General features: G+C 44.9%; 1 protein-coding gene across 1 annotated transcript in view; it reads right to left on the bottom strand.

The window, feature by feature from the left end:
* Positions 1 to 6,733: 6,733 nt before the first annotated feature.
* Positions 6,734 to 16,831, bottom strand: part of PANX1 (pannexin 1) — a 49,528-nt gene continuing 39,430 nt past the window's right edge. The window contains 4 exon segments of the mRNA XM_041730147.1: positions 6,734 to 11,356; positions 11,867 to 12,157; positions 12,160 to 12,524; positions 13,587 to 13,810. Coding sequence (XP_041586081.1) covers positions 11,277 to 11,356; positions 11,867 to 12,157; positions 12,160 to 12,524; positions 13,587 to 13,810 — 960 coding nt within the window. The 3' untranslated portion in view covers positions 6,734 to 11,276.

Below are 16,831 nucleotides of genomic sequence, written 5' to 3'. Positions count from 1 at the left end.
TGAAGGCAAGAGAGCATGTGGTTGGGGAAGCAGCTATGAACTCTTATTCCAGATTATAGCTGCTTCAAAGGCAGGTATGTAATGTACGTCTCATTGTGAGCAAGTGGTAGGTGATGTGGGAAAAAAAAGGCAGAAAAAAAATTATTAAATTTCCTTACTACCTACAGCCCATTAACAAGTCCTTGAAACAGGCAGAATGACTGACATTCCTAGGGACTCAACTGCCTCCATGTTAATACTTTGCTAAAGGCAAAAGGCAATCTTAGCCCAACCCCCAGGATCCTGTGAGTCTACTTTAACATATAAAATTCCTTTAGAAAAAAAAATTCCTTTAGAATTTTCCTTTCTTTCTAAACCCCCCAAAATACGTGTTGGCCACCATCCCCCACTGATGTACATGTGAAGGGTCTCATGACTAGGGTTTTGTTAGATGGTAATACATGACCTTTTCCCAATAATAACTAGCCCCTCAAGGTCCTGGAAACTTTGTTTCCAAAATTCCTTGGAGACTTATGCCATCCCTAACCCCCTCCCTACCTGAAAGTATATAATCAGCTGCCGCCCCATAACCCCAGTGCAGCTCTTTCTGCCCACGGGTCCTATCCCCGTGCTTTAATAAAATCACCTTTTTGCACCAAAGATGTCTCAAGAATTCTTTCTTGGCCATCAGCTTCGAATCCTAATGTCTTTTCCCGCATCAGTAGATACTCACAGACTTGAGTTTCAAGGTAGCAGAGAATATGCATCCTTTTGATAAGAAGGACACGTATTCTTTCAGAAAGGAGGTAGGCATCAGGAAAAGAGAACCCCAGACCAGAAGAAAGACACTGGCAAAGATATAAGCAGATTAAAGTACATGCCTTTAGGGTGGAGCAGATATGGGCAAAGCATTCTGTTGTGACATACCCTGTCTAATATGGTAGCCACTGGCCACATGTAACCACTGAACACTTTAAATGAGGCTAATCTGACCTGAGATGTGCTGTAAGTGTAAAAGACATGCTGGTATTTCAAAGACTTTGTGCCCTAAAAAATGGACCTCTCAATATTTTTTATATATCGAAATTCTATTTTTGATATATTGGGTTAAAATAATTACATTATTCCACCTGAACATTAATTTCACCTGTCTCCTTTTACTTTTTTATGTGGCTATTAGAAAATCCTAAATTACTTATGTGGCTCTTTATGTGATGTAGGATCTGGGAGCAAATGGTCAAGAAAGAGTTCTTGAGATGTTTCTTGTGCAAAAAAGTTGCTTTTATTATAGCACAGGAATGGGACCTGTGGGCAGAAAGAGCTGCACTGGGATTGTAAGGAGTGACTGATTATAACTTTTTAGTTTGTGGGGGGTTAGAGATAGCATAAGTGTCTAAAGAATTTTGAAGCATGGCTTTTAGGACCTTGAGGACCATGGCTATCCTAGCTGCTGGTAGGACAAGGTAATTTACCACTAGCCATTAGCCATGAGACCCTTCCGTTGTCTATCAGTGGGCCTTACGTTTGAAGGATGATTGTTAAAATGTATCTTGGGGGGAGTAGAAATAAAGGAAGTTTCCAAAGGGATTTTCTTTTTCTTTTTTTTTTAAATTTAAATTCAATTTGCCAACGCATAGTATTAACACCCAGTGCTCATCCTATCAAGTGCCCTCCTCAGTGCCCGTCACCCAGTCAACCCCCTCCCGTCCACCTTCCCTTCTGCAACCCTTTGTTTATTTCCCAGAGTCAGGAGCCTCTCATGGTTTGTCTCTCTCTCTGATTTTGCCCACTCAGTTCCCCTCCTTTCCCTTATAACCTTTTTCACAACTTTTTTTATATTCCCCATATGAGTGAAACCATATGATGATAGTCCTTCTCCGACTGACTTACTTCACTCAGCATAATACCCTCCAGTTCCACCCAGGCCATGTAAATGGTAGATATTTTCATTCGTTAAGTCCTGGAGGGCTGAACAATGTTAAGCTAAGGCTGCTTTTTGTCCCTGGCAAAGCATTACCATTAAGGCAGCTGTGAGTTCCTGCAGGAATGTCATATTGGGCCTGCCTCAAGTGTTTGTCAATGGACTGCAAATTGTAAGGAAATTTAATTTTACCTACATTTCTCTTGCCTTTGTTCTCTCATCAGCTCTCATCTTATTCTATTGAACAGCCTGTCCAGGCCACGCTTCTTTTAATGCTTACTCTCTTTTCTGCTCCTTTTTGCAGCAGCCATAGTTTGGGATAATTACTTTTTTCTTAAATGAACTTCTCTGATCTCAAGGGTGATATTACTTATAAAGTACTTTAAGAGATGGTAAAGAGCCTCAAGGGCCTCGGTGCTTAACAGTGCTTCCTTTGAAGCAGTTTTGGTATCCAAACGAGCAAAGGAGATGAATGTTAAAATCTTTTCCTCTGAAATTACCATCAGAACATTCCCTCTTACATTCCTGAATTTTCCAGGGAAGCTCGGATTCTGCTGGACTCAGCTTCCTGAGGGTCATGTGAATCACAGTTTGGATTTGGAAGTGATTTTTTATAGCATTTCAGTTTCTTTGGTTTCTCTTTTCCTTGCATCTGAAAAGCCACACTGAAACAATCAGGGCTCTTGGAAATTGTATTTTGGTTTTCTTTCATTCATTGGATTTGACTTGCTTTCTCCTTTCTTTGAGGGGTCTGCAGTCTCTGGTGTACCACCAAGGAGCATTTATGTGCTCCTGCTTTCAGCTCACTTTCAAGAAGAACTCAGAACACTGATGTTATTCGAAGGGGGAAGAGGTAGGATTTGAGTGAACACATTCTCCATTCTGTTTAGTTATTGTAATTCAGTTTTGTCAGGAAGGGTACAGCCTCCAGCCTAGCCTCTCCCCCCCTTCCCCCACTGTCCTCATCTCTGGGTGGTAGTGCCGGGGAGTGTGGTGGGGGTGGTGGGTGGGAGAGTTGGCAGTATAGTGGGAGCAGGGGAAGCACCAAGACTCTCCAAGACTGTGACTATAGAAAAGATGTCATGGTTCTCCTCTTACTACATCACCATCAGCATTTCAAATCAGAATGCCGAGGTGCATAAGGTGGTGTATATTAGAGCCCCTGGAAAATGAAATGAGCCTCTCAGGTGTAAATTAGCATGGGCACCAATGGAAAAACCACCCACCGGGAAAGCTCTTTAGAAGTGTTTCAGAATGGCCCCAGTTAAGCCCTCAGCCACTGAAGTGGGAGAAGGAAACAGGGGATGCTTGTCTTCGGCCACAGGAATTGGGCAAACTGGAGGGAGTGGTGGCGAGCCCAATGATGGGCCAGGGGAGTGTCCCTTCTCACCTGATGCTCCCATCCACACTGGGCATTCTCAGGAGATGAAGGGAGAAAGAATGGTGCGGCTGTGGGCCAGGTGCCCGGATTCAGGGACTAGGACGGGAAGGCGCTGCCTCTGTGGAGGGAGAAGGTGGGTGCTGCCTGGGGCTGAGACAGAGGCTGTTTGTCATCTCATCTGAGCAGGGCGGTGGGGGGGGGCGCGGGGGGGAGGTGGGTGTAAGAGCAGAGGGCAGAGGGAGGTCTCAGAGAGCTGCCTATGGCCTATCCAGAGCATTTTCTTATCGTGGTGAAGTGCATGTGACATAGCAGTCGCTGCTTTCACCATTCTTAAGTGTACAGTTCAGTAGTGATAAGTGTATTCCCACTGTTGTGTGACCAACCTCCGGAACTGAGGTTTCATTTTGCAAGACTGAACTCTGTCCCCTTTAAACCACACTACTCTATTCTCCCCTCCCCAGCCCCCCCATTCTACTTTATCTCTGTGAATCACTCTCTCCAGGTTCCTCACACATAGTTGTCTTTTTGTGATTGACTTAACCTCACTGCATGATGTCTTCAAGGTTCATCCATGTTGAAGCCTGGTCAGAACTCCCTTCCTTTTGAAAGGAAGGTCTGGGTATGTACATTTCTTCTAATTGTTCATTCACCGATGGACATTTTGGTTGCTCCCACCTTTTGGCTATTGTAAATAATGGTGCTATAAACATGGATGTACAAATATCTCTTCAAGATCCACTTTCCTAAAAAAAAAAAGCTTCAATTCTGAGGCAAGTATCCTACTTTGGACTTGTGGACTGAAAAAAAAAATCAAACTCAAAGTACGTTAGTAAAGGCTTCATTTCTTGTCTTGTAAGGACTACAGCCTGTGAGACAGTATTCCAGATAGTTCTGAAGGACTGCTCTGAAGCTTGTTAGCTTACAGGGGGTCATATGCAAAGAAGGAAGGGATATGCGTGCTCACAAGCAATTCTCTCAAGGTATGATTACGTGTCACAAAGTATAATTTGGTTATAAATGTTAAAGTTTACTGATTTTCACAGACACGTGAGAGACATTCTGGTTGTCTTAATACATTGTTTCTGTCATATCTGAGTTTTCAGAAATATTGCTTGCCTGCCTCTGCTTAACTGATTTTCTGGTTTTCTTGTTTTGGGTTTCTCCTTGAGGTCACTTGATGTGGTCACAGAAGGCTGACAGCAGTGGCCTGTCTTATGCACTGCACTTTGAATGCACAGACTAAATAGTTCTCTGCCTGCCCCCCCCACCATTCATAGGTTGAAGCCATAACCCCTAAGGTGACTGTATTTGGAGATAAGGTCTTGAGAAGACCTGAGGTCATAAGGGTGGGGTCCTAACACCATAGGACTAGTTGCCTTAGAAGAAGAGGAAGAGAGGGGCACCTGGGTGGCTCAGTCGGTTGAGTGTCCAACTCTTGATTTCAGCTCAGGTCATGATCTCAGGATCCTTATGGAGCCCTGAATAAGGATTTTTTTCTCAGCATGGAGTCTGCCTAGAATTCTCTCTCCTTCTGCTCCTCCCCCCCACCCACCCTCACCCACTCTCTAAAATAAATAGACAAAAATCTTAAAAAAAAGAAACCCCCACTCCTACCCCCAATCACCAAACGCACCAAGGAAAGGCATGTGTGGACTAACAAGAAGGCTGCTATCTGCAAGCCGGAAGAGAGTTTTTTACCAGACAGTGAATTGGCTGGAAACTTCCACCTTGGATTTCTAGCCTCCATACCGAGTCTCCCTTCTCCTAAGAAAATAATTCTGTTGTGTAAGCCACCAGCCTCTGGCATTTTGTTATGGCAGCCTCAGTTGATGAATACAAACCCAGACATGGAACTGCTGGATCAGGTGGTAATTCTCTGCTTAATTTTTTGAGGCCCTGACGTACTGCTTTCCATAGTGGCTCTGTGATTTTACATTCCCACCAACAAATGGAAGGTAAGAGGGGTCAGGGCAGGGAAGAGCACTGGAGAGAGGAGGGAGGAGGGGGGGCCTCTAAGGAGCAGTACACAGAGCTGCATCCGAGATGGGAGGAATGGTGTTAGGTGGTACGGGATGAGCCTGACGAAGTGGGGCCTTTTGTGGCAGACACAAGTCTGTTCTTTATCCACAAAGCCAGGAAAGGTCCCAAAGGAATTTAAAATGGTGGAGGTGAGGTAGGGAGGGTTGGCAGTGATCAGATTTGTATTCTAAAGAGTCCCAACAGGAATGTCGAAGATGGCTCTATACGGTAAGACTCTAAGAGGAATTCAGGAGAGAAGTGATGAGAGTCAGCACTGGGAACGGAGTGAGGCCCGAGGAGGATGTTGAGGAGGTTATACTAGAAGCTCAGAGACAGAGAGGCTAGGATTTAGAAAAACTTCTTTGGGCGGCCCCAGGATTCCCTGATGTTTGTGCCCTGTGTTGTTTCCCCCCACTCCCCAAGTGTGGATGGGACCTGTGACTTTGCTTCTGGGCGACAAAATATGGCAAAGCTGAAGTGATTCCACAGATGTTATGAAGCTCCCAAAGCAGCTGATTTTGAGTTCACCTAAAGGGAGAATATCCTGAGTGGCAGGACTTCAGGTACAAACTCCTGAAGGAAGGGTTGGGCCTTCCCTGAGGTGAGACACAATTCTTCTGGGCTTGAGGACATGAGCAGTCATGTTGGAGAAACCCACATGGCAGGGAACTGCAGCTGGCCTCCAGCCAACAGGCAATGAGAAGCAGTCAGACAGAAGGAAACAAAATCTGCTAGCAACCCGAGGGGGCCTGGATGCAGCTCCATCCCCAGCTAAGCCTCCAGAGGAGGCTGCAGCTGGTCCACACCTTGGCTGCGGCCTTCTCAGACCCTGAGCAGAGGATCCAGCTCAGCCACATCCAGACCCCTGACCCATAAAACTGTGAGATGATAAAGGTGTGTTGCTTTGAGGTGTTAAGGTTGTGGCAATTTGTTCTGGAATGATGGAAACAGAGTGCAACTTCTAAGGTTCTGTGGGGTGCTGCCCTAGGAAAACAGTTGGGGAGTGGGAGGAGGCAAGGAGGGCTGCAGCCAGTGTTTACGGATTACTTTCAGCCAGGCACCGCCGCTCTGGATGGCTGGGATTTCCTACCTACAGCAGTAAATTGTGTTAAGTGAGCACATACAAGGGAGTCCTCCTCTTGAGAGAGGCAGGCAGGCCAACCCGTGTTTAGCAGCATATTGTTTCCGTTCCCGCCTCGCCAAGCCCGGACAATCCCCAGTCAGAAGGCATGCGATTTCACCTTTGGAAATTACAAGGGTTGTAGGCCCTTAACCAGGGACTTTCCTCCTTTGCTTACTGCCAGCTGGATGTTAGTAAGCACCATGGCGCCTACTGAATGCTATGTATCCAGCAGAGAGAACCAGCCTCATGACATTTCAGGACTCATCCTCTGTTACATCTTCCCTGAAAAGACCAAAAATATTAAGACACATTTTTCCATTATGGAGAGAAGTTTTATTGAGGTGGATGGGACAGTACAAAACCAAAACATTGTTTTAGCTTCATCTACAGACAGGGCAGCCTCTGATCCCTCCTTAAAGGGAAGTCGGCTTGATGAGAATGCAGAACTTGGACAAATGACTTACGTGGAAATATAAAATGTCCCAGCGAGAACCATCAAACTGCAGAGCTTTCAAGATTCTTGTGCTTTTTCAAAGGATCATTTTCTAACACAATACGCTGTCATCTTTTGATCTTTGTGGACTAGAAAGCGATCATGATTACCGAATGGCACAGAAAGGAACACGCGTATTTTTCTTTAAAAGTTTTGAAGGTGTTTAGTCATTAAAAAGAATTTAAATTATGCCCAGAGCAACACTTTAAAGAACTCCAATAGACTGTAATTATGGTGCTTTTAAGAAGCCAACTTGTTTAAGAGGAACTGGCGGCTTCAGCTTTTGTAGGGAACACTTGTGACACTGTTGAATTCTACAAGGATTTTCCTCCTCCACTGGGCAGGGGGAAGCACTCCAGGCATGAGAAACTACAGCAACTTTTAAGAACTTGAAGAACGATCACAGATCAAACTGCATGCTTTAAGTGACAAAGTATTTTTAACAGCTAAAAAGAGAACCCCCTCAATCATAATACACTTCATTTCAAGCAGGCCGAAAGAACCAATGGTTAATTTACATCTATTCTGCTCCACAAATGACACAGTGTCCTCTTTGACAACCTTTTTTAAAGGGTTCATATTACCTGTGAAAAACAAGGCCAATGGCCAACGATTGCCCAGAGGGGCCATTTCATCTCCATGCCCTCGTCAGAAACCCCAGTCAGTGCTAATTACACATTTCAATCTGCGATCCGTTTTGAGAGGTTGTTCTGGGAAATCACTGAGATCCGGAGCTTCAAAATTTCAATTCCGCTAATCATCGCAGGGCAAGAGTGAACTTGTGTTGAACTGAAAAGGAGGCCACATCTGACTCCACAGTAAGAAGTTAAGAACCTTCTGTTCACTGCTTACTTGTGGAGGCCGGGTCATGGACACAAACACTCCTCTCTCCACCAAGAGGCTGAGTGAGTCTCCCGTTTTGTCTCCTGCGGAGGCCTGTTTGCCTTTTAAAATCAAATCACTGTTGCCAACACACCAGACCTCTCACAACAGTGTGTTCATTTGTTCAGCAAATATTTACAGACTGCCTATTACAGGCCAGTCACTGTCTTCACTTACACTACAGCGGTAGATAAAAACTCCCCTCGTGGATGTTCTATTAACCTGGCACTGACAATAAGCAAAATAAGCCAATACAAACACACATTAAGAACTGCAATAATCTGCCCTGGGAGTGGGGCTTGCCCAGGAGCAAGGCCAGAGGCGCCCAGCTTGGCTCGTTCTTGGATAGGACAGGATGCTCAGTTAACAGGTAGCTTCTAGGAACAAACATAAACATGCAACAAGACCTGCCACCCAACTGAAGTTTCTAGCATTTTCACAGTACCACCACAAAGTCGCACAAAGCTCTGTAGAAGCGTTACGCTCACCCTCTCCACATACTAGAGAGGGTTCACAGGGGTCACTGGCAACAGCCTGATCTCTCCAGGGTACTGCCACCCACCCATTCCCATAACCCGCTTTTTCAGCCTGTCTCTAAAAAATGAGATCTGCTCCTCAAAAAAGGTCTGGCACACTTGTAAGTGTGCAAACATGATTTTACTAAGTAAACACAGAGCTGAGACACCACTGGAAGCCTTGGCTTTCCACAAGGGCACAGGGGACTCTACTGTCTGCCTATGGCCTGGTCTCTGGCCATGGGAGCACAGCATTTGAACCTTGGGTGCGCGGACGCCGGTGGCCTCAGAAGGTGTATTTAGTCTTATATGTGTATCACAGGAAAGGGTTTGTAGCATTTAAAATATTTTGGGTTTGTAACTTCCCGAAAGTTCCAACAATGTACACGCTGGAAGTCTCTGCCCGTCCTGTGGTAAAAGCAAACACGTAGGTGGACACTGCTTTCAGAGTGATTGGTTCCAGCTCCAGCAGGTGGTTTACTAGCAAGGCATGAGCTGGAAACAAAGTCAGTAGCCCTGTGCACGCATTTAGGATCTGTCTGCCCATTTTCTGGAAAGCAATGAAAGGGAACCCTTAGAAGTAGTCCTTTAAGTCAGCAACTTGCAGGAGATGGATGAGTTCACTTTTCTGATAACACTTTTCCCCAAGCCGGCATGTAGGACTGGGGATCTCCGTCAGCCTCTTACCTCCATGACGGTCACTCAAGGGCTTGCCCTCTCCCCTCCCCTGCACGGTAAGGTCCAGAAGGCCATTAGAGCTCTTAGTGCTCAAAATCACTACGCTAGGGTTTTGTTCAAGTTTCACAGTGGAAGACTGGTGCTAAAATATCTTTGGAAAAAACTACAACTAGACTCTAGAGACCACCAGCTACAGATGTTATGGGAGAGAGGAGAATAATATGATGCCTCCCGAGAACACAGAGCAGTTGCTGGGAGTTTTCTGGAAGGGCTTTTATTGTGGCAACTCTTCTTTATACCTGCTGCTGCCTTTGACTAGGCTCTGAACTCCTCCAAGATGGGAACTAGCCTGATTCATATGCAACGATCAGCAACGAGCATGATGAGCATGACGAGCCTGGGACACCCCAGAACCTACTGGAGCTCAGCATGGAAGAGGGGAGAAGAATAGAGGTCAAGGAGTCCCACTATACCAACTCTGATGAAAGGATTATATGTGATAGGGCTTAGGGAGCTGCTGGTTTCCTAAAAAATGGATCCACTTTACTACTTCAAAACACAAATTAGGGTCAGCCTATAGACAAGATGGAGCTGGCGGGGAGCTGGACTGTACCCTAGAAAAAAATAGCTCTCTGAAATCTTTTCAAAGTATAAAAAGAAACCAGTCTGGAGAGCTGTGATGGACACTTGGATATGGTGATATAAAAATGAGGAAAATGGAGTATTTAGGTTTTGCTACTTCTAAGTCGCACTGTGATTCAACGGTAATAAATATCATATAAGAATAATTTAAAGCACTGATTGCATCCTTAAGATTTAGCATTAATTTTCCATCTCAGAAACAATCAGAGAAGTGCAACTAAATCTACTTCTGTGAATATTCCAAAAAGAGAGTAGAATGTACTCTGAGCAGCTTATATAATGTTTGTTTTTCAAACGTAATTAGGTTAGGTAAACAGCTTTCCCTAGGGTCCAATGTAAACTTTGAGGTTCCTGAGGATTACTCACTTTAGTTATGTGTTAACTTTCTAAGAGTAAAACCAGGGAGATCCACAGATAAAGTTTCAAAGGATTTTGTATAAAACGTAAACTTAGTTTGGGCCTAATTTACATGGTTAGAACTGAGAGGTGTTTATATATTCTGAATTGGCCTTAAATGTTTATGAAATAATTCTTGGGTGTTACATAGCCATCTGTAAATTCTCCATCAATGCTAGAACATCCTTCCCACATGGCTTCAATTCTGACATCACACGATTCTAAATTAAAATGAATTTTTAAAAAATGCGCTTAAATATAAATAAAATAAACCACTAAGCTGGTCTGGTTCCAAGCACACCATATGGCAGATGTCATTTATATGTTCTGATCAGAATAAGCAAAATGTCCCCTTTTTAAAAGCAATTCTGTGTTCTGTTCATAGTTTAAGTAACATCCTGTTTCAATTCCTTTGATAGCAAAGGAATGACCTCCACAAAACCTCTTGGAAAACTGATTTAAATAATTTGTTCATTATGTCCAGGCTTCCTCACTGGGCTCTCTGAGAAGCATCCTTGCCTGTACAGAAGTCACAATTAAATATCCCGGGGGGAACAGTCTTCACCAAGTTTCCAGGGGAAGCAGTGCGTGGGCCGTGGCCCATAGGAACAGAGAGCAGCAAACAGTGGTCGGCGATCTCAGCCTTGGCTGACAGGCAGCAGTGCAAAGAGAGCCTGGGTGGAACAAGAACCATTACACCAGCACTGTCCCCAACACAGGCCCCTGCCCACCACAGGCTCCACCAACGGCAGGTCCAGCTGTGAGTCCACTGCTGGCCAGTGAATGTTTTTCTTGTGCAACAGTCATTAAGGGCACATAGAAGATTCATAATAAAATTGGATCCTGACATGTTTATATTCTTTCATACCACAAATAAACCCTTCCTGAAGTCCTCACTGGCACCTCTGAGTCCCACTGCACCATCTCTACAGAAAGGTGTTTCCTTGCACAAACAGGGCTTGGACTTTGACTGTGATGCCTTCCCTCTTTCCATGTGACAAGGACTTACACATGCTCGCTGCGCTTTACTTATCATGGTGGTTCTCATCGGGAGTTCATGAACCACTCTCCCACAATGTTTTGCGGGTCGTCATTTTCATTGGAGACTCAATCAGGCACACTCAGTATCTCTACTCTACCAAGAACCACCTGCTGCAAATCAGCTGGGCACCTGACAGAGCGCTTCGGCCAATATAAATCTATGTCACTGGAGTCACGGATCTCAAGTTCAATGGGAAAAAAAATTATCAGCAAGAAGAATCCAGAAGTCTCTGTCGAGCATTTTTCTCTCCGTTGTTTACTTTAGTTTCACTGGGTACATTTGAATCTGTCAAAATGGAAAACAAATAGGACAAAAGTCACATAGCAGGAACCAGCAGCATGAATTGCCTTCTCGTCTATAAGCCTAACGTTCTTTGCCTTAACCAGGTTTTGCTTCTTAGCCAAAGTTCAAGGCATAGTGAAGTGAGGTTAGGGCTAGAGCTAAATTAACCAACTCTCTTTTGAAAGAGATGGAGGACAATGGGCAAGAGTGTCAGAGGTACAGGGACAAAGCCACCAGGATGAATGACAGCAAGGAGGGATGCCTGAGCCAGAGGCAGAGACGGCAAGAGAAAGACAAGGAAGGAAGGAAGGACTGTCTGAAGAAAACACACTTTCCTTTGGAGATCTGGGGCAGTACCAATTCTTCTCCTCTGTCTGCTGGTACTAAGGGGTTTCACCCAAGACCACACAGGAAAAAGGCTTCGTGATGAGGGGGCAGGGGCAAGACTGCCACTTGCTGACAAAGGACAGCTCTGTGGGCTCCCTCAGCCTCTGCCCTGAGAGCTAACCCTACCTTTGAGCTCTGTCATCGGATCCTCCGGCTCCTCTCCCATCATTTCCATGGGTTCAACTCTCTTGCCATCGACGACATCCATCTTGATCATGCCAAGGTGAGTCAGGAGGACCATCGGGTCAATGCCTTGGCCGCTGCTTTTAATATTCTCCAGGACCTTCAGACACTTGTATGACTTGAGCTCACTTATATTCTCCTCCAAGAAAAGGTTGTAGAGACTCAGGTCGCTGTATCCTGCAGACTGGAAATGCAGGACATCAAAAGTGGGCAGGAGTTCATACACTCTGAGACGTCTGTCTTCTGTCGGAACGGAATAAAGAGTGTGTAGATGACCACGGGGGCCAGCAGAACATAGACCACGAGGTTGATGAGGCTGAGCAACTGGAAGACGCCGACAGCGACTAGTTTGCACTGAAACCCAGCGGGGATTGTGCTGTCGTTCCTCAGGATCCCCGTCTTGATGCTGCACACGAACTCATCAGACCGGGAGGACAGGCTGAAGTAACAGCCCAGGTAGACGCACGCCAATAGTACGATGCAGAGCGTCAGCAGCCGACAGCTGAGGTACTTGACGATCAAGGTCTTACAGTTTTTCTTTGTCTTTAAGTACTGCTCCACAACTGGGTACTTGAAGTGGCTTTCGGAGATCTCCCACAAACTGACAACAACAAAGGAATGAGAGAAATCTATATCTTTGGAAATCAGATATCGAAGACGTAAATGCACAGAGCGGTATCCCACTAAGCATCTTGACCACCTTTCCTCCCTCCCTACTTTACCTGCAACTGCACTGGCGTGGTGGGGAACAAAATCGAGTTTTTAAAAAAAAGAAGAAAAGCAAACACAGAACAGTGTCCCCCTGAGTATTTTAAAGGAGGTCTGGTCAGTTAAATGAGTTAGATTTGGAAATTCTTAAGATGCCTGGCACCTGGTAAATGCGAAAGGTTGACTGTTCTTATTTTACTGTCTCTAAACTATAGTTTTCTCAATGTGCAGAATAAAGGAGACTTTCCAGCCTGAATAGAACACATGCACCTTCTCCAGGCAGGAGGGGCGGGAGGCAGACAGCCCAATGGGCACAGGGCTTAGGCTTCGGGCTCAGGGACCTGGGTTGGGTTCCAGCTTTCCCACTGATCGCTGTAGGGCAGTTTTTATCTGGGGAGGGGGAAGAAGAGAAGGCAAGAGAAGGCAGCAACTGCAAGGACCCGATGCAGTTAGTTGTAATGACGTTCTGAGGGCTAAGTGAGATAATGTACCCAGAGAACTCCAAACAGCCTCTGGGAGATAGTATTTTAAAAAATGAGAGCTATTAATATGATGACCCTTGTTGATAACAAGAGTGAGGAATAATGTGAAAAGGAAAAGGTGCTGCCTCCCACTTCTCTCTCAGAGGTTCTCCAATCTTAGTGGCCCCATAATCCTCTGCTCTCCTCCATTTATGGAGTAGGTCAAAGCCAGCAAGTACCTGTTACCCCAGCTGCAACTGCCTTTCAGGACATGAGACAGTGGGAAAGCCTCTGTGTGTGAGGACAGGTGCTGGGGCAGGCAGGTGGGAGTGAGATTTGGGGAGAGTGGGCCTCCCTGGCTGACAGAGTGTCTGTAGGTGGGTGATAGCCCCCACTCATCTACTATAGTGTGAACACTAAGCCCAGGTGGGCTGGAGGAGGGCTGAGACCTCATGCCTCCAAACCTGCCAAGATATCTGCTGGGGTTGAATTACCTTTGCCCCATGTTCTCATTAACACCCACAACTGGGCTGCCACCATCTCTCATGTCCTGATCACACACGCTCTTTGCGGCTTTAATTGCACGGTTGTAAACTTTGTCAAGTTCTTCCATGATAAACTTCAAATCTGAGCAAAGATGAGGAGCAGCTGCAAAACGCCAGAACAGGGAGGGCAGGTACAGGAGGATGGCAACTAGCAGCAGGATGTAAGGGAAGAACTGCAAAACAAGAGAGCGAATTAGGAGATCCATAGAGTCCTCACATCAGTAACCTGAGTGTACAAGTGAGGCTCTCAATTTTTTTCATTTTGAGACAAATGTGCATGCTCATGTCAATTACTGAGGAGGCTCATCACCTCCTATTTAAGGCTAAATTCACCTGCCCAGGCACTTCACATCACTACACCTTTTTTTATCCCCTTCAATAGACTTTAATTTGAAATAACCAGCAACTACATGGTGACACATGGTGGCTCCTCTATAATCACAGAAAGAAACAAAAAAAATAAAATTACTTCCACATCCTTTACAGCAATCCGTTAATAAAATCCCAATTAAGGAGTAGGTAAATGTCACAGTGGCCTCTGCTGGGTTTGGAGGGTTGATTTTAATTGCCATGATTTTAGGAGGTCACTAATCTTAGAGTTCTTTTCTTCCTCTTGCTCTAGAATATGGGAAAATGACACAGAAATGCCGACTTTGCCCAAAACAAATTAGAAAAATTGTGCCTTCGGTGATCCAGTGATCATGCCATTGAACAGCTGGAATAAGCAGTTAAAATTCACAGAATGGACCTTCCATGCTGGGACACACCTGAGGAGTACCCAACACCCTCATTTTACAGCTGAGTGATCTCAGGCCCAGATAAGCCAACCACACTAGGGCCACAGCACGTGGAGAGCACAACACTTATGTTGCACATATGTCCACCAACAAACACAAGGAGATTCTGAAGTCAGAGAAAACAAAGAGCGACCAGTAACCAAGTGCATCAGGCCATGGGGAAAGGCTCAGCCTTAAGAGAAGGTAAAGGAGGACCATGGACTACAGTTAGCACGGATCTGAATTTAAGTTCATCTTCATGTCCTTGGGAACTGAGGTCACTGAGCCTCTGACTCTCAGGTTCCCTACCTATGAAACGGTTGGGTAATATAGGAATCATGACAGTTGAGATAGTTTGTGCAAAATGTTCAGCGTGGTACCTGCTGTGTAAAATGCACTACAACACACCAGCTGAAAACAACGAATGGAGTACTGCATGGGCACATTATCTTTATCTCACCTCGACCCTGGTAAGGCCTTTCTTGATGACTTCACTGCACGAAGGAGAAGAGGAAGCCCTGAACACTTCCTGGCCATGGAGCTGAAACCAGGGACAGAATGTGAAGCCTGCCCTCTGAACCCAGAGCCATGCCTTTTCCACCATTAATACACTGCAAATCATTTTACTTCTCTGGAAAACGTCTCCCTAGGTTTGAGTTAGTCTCTCCAATTTCCTCAGAGTTGTAACAGTCATGGCCTTGAGAGGACACGGAACACACACATCTGGGAGCAAACAGCAGACCCATCACTGGGCCTCTCTCACTGTAAATTCAGAGATACAGAAAAGTTGCAAAGACAGTAGTGTTCCCACTGTTAACATTTTTCATTTGCACGGTATGCTTGCCAAGCCTAGGAAGCCATCATCAAATAAATTTTAGGCTTTCACTTGGATTTCTCCAGTGTTCCCACTTTGTTGCATTTAGTTGTCATGTCTCTCTAGTCTCCTTGGTTCTGTGACAGTTTCTCAGATTTTCCTTATTTTTTCATGAAGAATGATGTATTTTTTTTAAAGACTTTATTTTAAAGTAATCTGTACACCCTATGTGGGGCTTGAACTCACAACCTCAAGATCAAGGGTCCCACACTCCACCGACTAAGCCAGCCAGGAGCCCCAAGAATAGTATTTTTAAATGTATAAAATAGTATCCAAAAGTTCACAAAAGAAAGGGATGATAACTGACATAGTTATCATGACATTAAAAACCAAATTGAGATGTGTTTATTAATAGGATCCGACAAATGGTCTAACACCAACTTTGAAGCGGTGAAGCAATCGTGACAAAAATCACAGTTACCACTAATCCCATTAGGGATTGTTGCCTACATAATACATATCTTTTGATGTTAAATTTTTGTTAGAGATGCATTAAAAAAAAAAAAATTAAGCTGTCACATGTTTTTCTATCCTGGTTCACAGACTCCCTGACACAATCTTGGAGGCCACATTCGGGATTCCCACCCCACGGGAAAGAGGGCAGCAGCACCAATGTTTCCGAAGCTCTGCAAAGCCCAATCCTCAATACCACTGCTTCCATATGGGGTGCTGGCCTGGGATAGGGTTTCCGAAAACCATCAGCCCAATCTGCAGAGGGCCACTACACAGTGAATACACACCAGTCTGTCATCAGATGGATTCTGGCTACATAATTCATAGTTGGCGGAAGTGAGAAGCACTGTGCCTTTGGTCCTCACCTGCTCTGAAGGGGCCCACAAAAATGTCACTGTGTGATGCGGAGTCTGTGCTGCTTTCATAACCAAGACAGCCAAGCATTTTCTGGGGAAACTACACGGAGAACTCTATTTCTAATTCAGGGCTGTGGGATATCTTTACAGGTCAGTCTTGTTTCAAGCTTTTTTATTTTATTTTTTTTTTTTTTTTTTTTTTTAATTTTTTTTTTTTTTTATTTATTTATGATAGTCATACAGAGAGAGAGAGCGAGAGGCAGAGACACAGGCAGAGGGAGAGCAGGCTCCATGCACCGGGAGCCCGACGTGGGATTCGATCCCGGGTCTCCAGGATCGCGCCCTGGGCCAAAGGCAGGCGCCAAACCGTTGCGCCACCCAGGGATCCCTCAAGCTTTTTTAATTAAAGAATTTTACCTCAAACTGTTTTTCTGGATTAAAAAGTGACTGTTTACAGTCTGTGACACTTTTTCCAACATGTCTACGTGGTGCAATAATTAGAACCAATGAATAGATCAGTATAGCTCACTGTAATTGGAAAATGAGTATTTAAAGCTATTACATATTAGGTGTTTGCTTTCTCCTCAGATATCCTCGTACCTTGATCGTTGGTACCTCGTACCTTGATCTGCAAGGAATGCAGGTGAATTCTCCATTTCTCAGTTTCCTCCACAGTTACTAAACCTCTTGTTTCTTTTTCATCAAAAATGAAACTGTGATTTTGAGTGACTCTTG

This window comes from Vulpes lagopus, chromosome 15 (assembly GCF_018345385.1).
Source record: "Vulpes lagopus strain Blue_001 chromosome 15, ASM1834538v1, whole genome shotgun sequence".
In the NCBI taxonomy this organism is placed as follows: Eukaryota; Metazoa; Chordata; class Mammalia; order Carnivora; family Canidae; genus Vulpes; species Vulpes lagopus.
The sequence above is the reverse complement of the archived record's forward strand: the minus strand, read 5'-3'. Positions and strand labels throughout refer to the sequence as shown.